The sequence below is a fragment of the Myotis davidii genome, unplaced genomic scaffold (assembly GCF_000327345.1).
Source record: "Myotis davidii unplaced genomic scaffold, ASM32734v1 scaffold2226, whole genome shotgun sequence".
Lineage (NCBI taxonomy): Eukaryota > Metazoa > Chordata > Mammalia > Chiroptera > Vespertilionidae > Myotis > Myotis davidii.
The window spans coordinates 99910-102551 of record NW_006296852.1 but is presented as its reverse complement, the minus strand read 5'-3'; the positions used below and the strand labels follow the sequence as shown (position 1 = coordinate 102551).

The 2642-nt window shown below is 43.0% G+C and overlaps 1 protein-coding gene across 1 annotated transcript; it reads left to right on the top strand.

Moving 5' to 3' along the window:
- Nucleotides 1-962: 962 nt before the first annotated feature.
- Nucleotides 963-1205, top strand: LOC102757846 (prothymosin alpha-like; the record flags this gene model as incomplete). The annotated part of the gene is made up of 1 exon (XM_006772586.1): nt 963-1205. A coding segment is annotated over one exon (243 nt), but the record flags the coding sequence as incomplete, so codon positions are not given.
- Nucleotides 1206-2642: the final 1437 nt, after the last annotated feature.

Genomic DNA, 2642 nt, shown 5'->3' with positions numbered 1-2642 from the left:
CCTCCCTACCTTCCTGCTGGTCGCCATTTTGTCTTCTCCAAGAAGAAGAACTTTGATCTAAACCTTACATCATCTATAAACATTAACTCAAAATAATAACTGATTTAACTATAAGACAAATCACAAAACTTTTTGGAAAAAAAATAGAAGAAAATCCTCAAATCTTAGGGCCAGGCAAAGGATTCTTAATCTTGAACACCAGATCCATAAAAGAAAAAAATTGATAAAGTCAATCTTGCCAAAATTTAAAACTTTGCTCTAAGAAAACCTATATGAAGAGAATGAAAAGACAAGCTATAGACTGAAAGAAAATGCTTCCAAACTACATATCTGGCAAAGGACTAGTATCTAGAATACATAAAGCATTCTCCAAACTAACTTATGTAAAGAATTTTCCAAACTCAACAGTGAAAGTACAATCCAATTAGAAAATGGGCAAAAGTCATGCACAGACATTTCAGTGAAGATATACAGATGGCAAATAGGCCCATGAAAAGATGGTCTGCATCATTAGACATTATTGAAATGTTAATTAAAACTACACATCTAGCCCGGCCCTTGTGGCTCAGTGGTTGGGCGTGGACCTATGAACCAGGAGGTCAAGTTAGATTCCTGATCAGGGCACATGCCCGGGTTGCAGCGTGATCCCCAGTGTGGGGTGTGCAGGAGGCAGTCTATCAATGATTCTCTCTCATCCTTGATGTTTCTCTCTCTCTCCCTCTGCCTACTTCTCTGAAATCAATAAAGATATATTTTAAAAAAAAACACCTACACATCTGTCCCACTGGCTGCTCTGAAAAGCCATCTTTGCATTGTTCCTGTTGCTCCCTCTCCGCTCGCTGCAACCACCTCCCCCGAGCGCCTCCTTTACACTCGGGCTGCTTCTCGCCAGAGTCCTCCAACTCTCACTTAAAAAAAATCTGCTGCATAGGATCACGGGCATGCCTCGCCATGTCAGATAGGCAGTGGACACCAGTTCCGAGATCACCACCAAGCACTTAAAGAAGAAGGAAGTTGTGGGGGAGGCAGAGAATGGAAGAGATGCACCTGCTAATGGGAATAAGGAGGAAGAGGAAGGTGATGGTGAGGAAGAAGTTGGAGATGAAGATGAGGAGGCTGAGGCAGCTACAGGCAAACGGGCAGCTGAAGATGATGAGGATGCTGATGTTGACACCAAGAAGCAGAAGACCGACGAGGATGACTAGATAGCAAAAAAAGGAAAAGTTAAAGGCCTCCGTGACCTATTCACCCTTCACTTCCCATCTCAGAATCTAACGTGGTCACCTTCGAGTAGAGACTCCCATCCACCTGCCTACCCACCCACCTCGGGCAGCACCCCCTGCAGATGACACGCACTCTCCACCACCCAACCAAAACCACAACTTGAATTTGCAACAGGGAAGGAAAACAGAACCAAAACTCCAAGGCCTTGCTTTTTTTCTTGAAAGTACTTTAAAAAGGAAAATTTGTTTGTATTTTTTATTTACATTTTATATTTTTGTACACATTGTTAGGGGTCAGCCATTTTTAATGATCTTGGGATGACCAAACCAGCTTTTGGAGCATTCTCTGGCCTACTTCTGACGTTACTTGTGGTGAGATCCTGTTCATTATAATCACAAAGGTGAAAAAAAGCCCTGTAAAAAAAAAAAAAAGCAAAAACAACAAAAAACAATCTTATTCCGAGCATTCCAGTAAGTTTTTGTGTATGTACATAGCTGTATTATAAGTAGTTGGTTTGTATGAGATGGTTAAAAAGGCCAAAGATGAAGAGGTTTCTTTTTTCCCCTTTTTTTGTCTATGAAATTGCTGTTTATTATTTTTGGGGGGGCCTGTTTGATGTATGTGTGAAACAATGTTGTCCACAATAAACAGGAATTTTACTTTTCTGAGTTGTTCTAACAAACAACAACAAACTGCACATCTATCAGAATGACTAAAATAAAGGATAGTGACAACACTATATACTGACAAAGATGTAAAGAAACTGGATCACTCACACACTGCTGATGGGAATGTAAAATGGTATAGCCACTATGACATAGAATATGGCAGTTTTAATCAAAGTAAACTTGCATTTACCATTCAACCCAGCAGTCACCTCTTGGTCATTTGCCTCAGAGAAATTAAAACGTATGTCTACACAAAAACCTGAACACAAATATTCCTAGCAGCTTTTCCAAGAGCCCCAAACTGGAAAGAATCTAGATGTGTTTCCAAGGGTTAAACAAACAGTGGAATATCCATAGATTGGAATACTATCTATATATATAAAAGCCTAAGCGACCGTTACGACCGAATGACCGGAACAATGGGTAGACCGGTTGCTATGACACACCCTGACCACTATGGGGCAGATGCTCAACACAGGACCTGCCCCCTGGTGGTCAGTGCACTCCCATAGTGGGAGCGCCACTCAGCCAGAAGCTAGTGAGCACAGCTGCAGCAGCGGGAGCAGAGGCAGCAAGTGCAGTGGGGCGGGGTGAGCAGCAGTGGAACTGTGCCCACCCCAGCTGGGGCTCCTCCCCAGTCCAACATCCCCTGAGGGGTCCTGGATTGCGAGAGGGCACAGGCCAGGCTGAGCGACCGCATCAGTGCATGAATCCATGCACCGGGCCTCTAGTTCAGCAATAAAGAGGAAT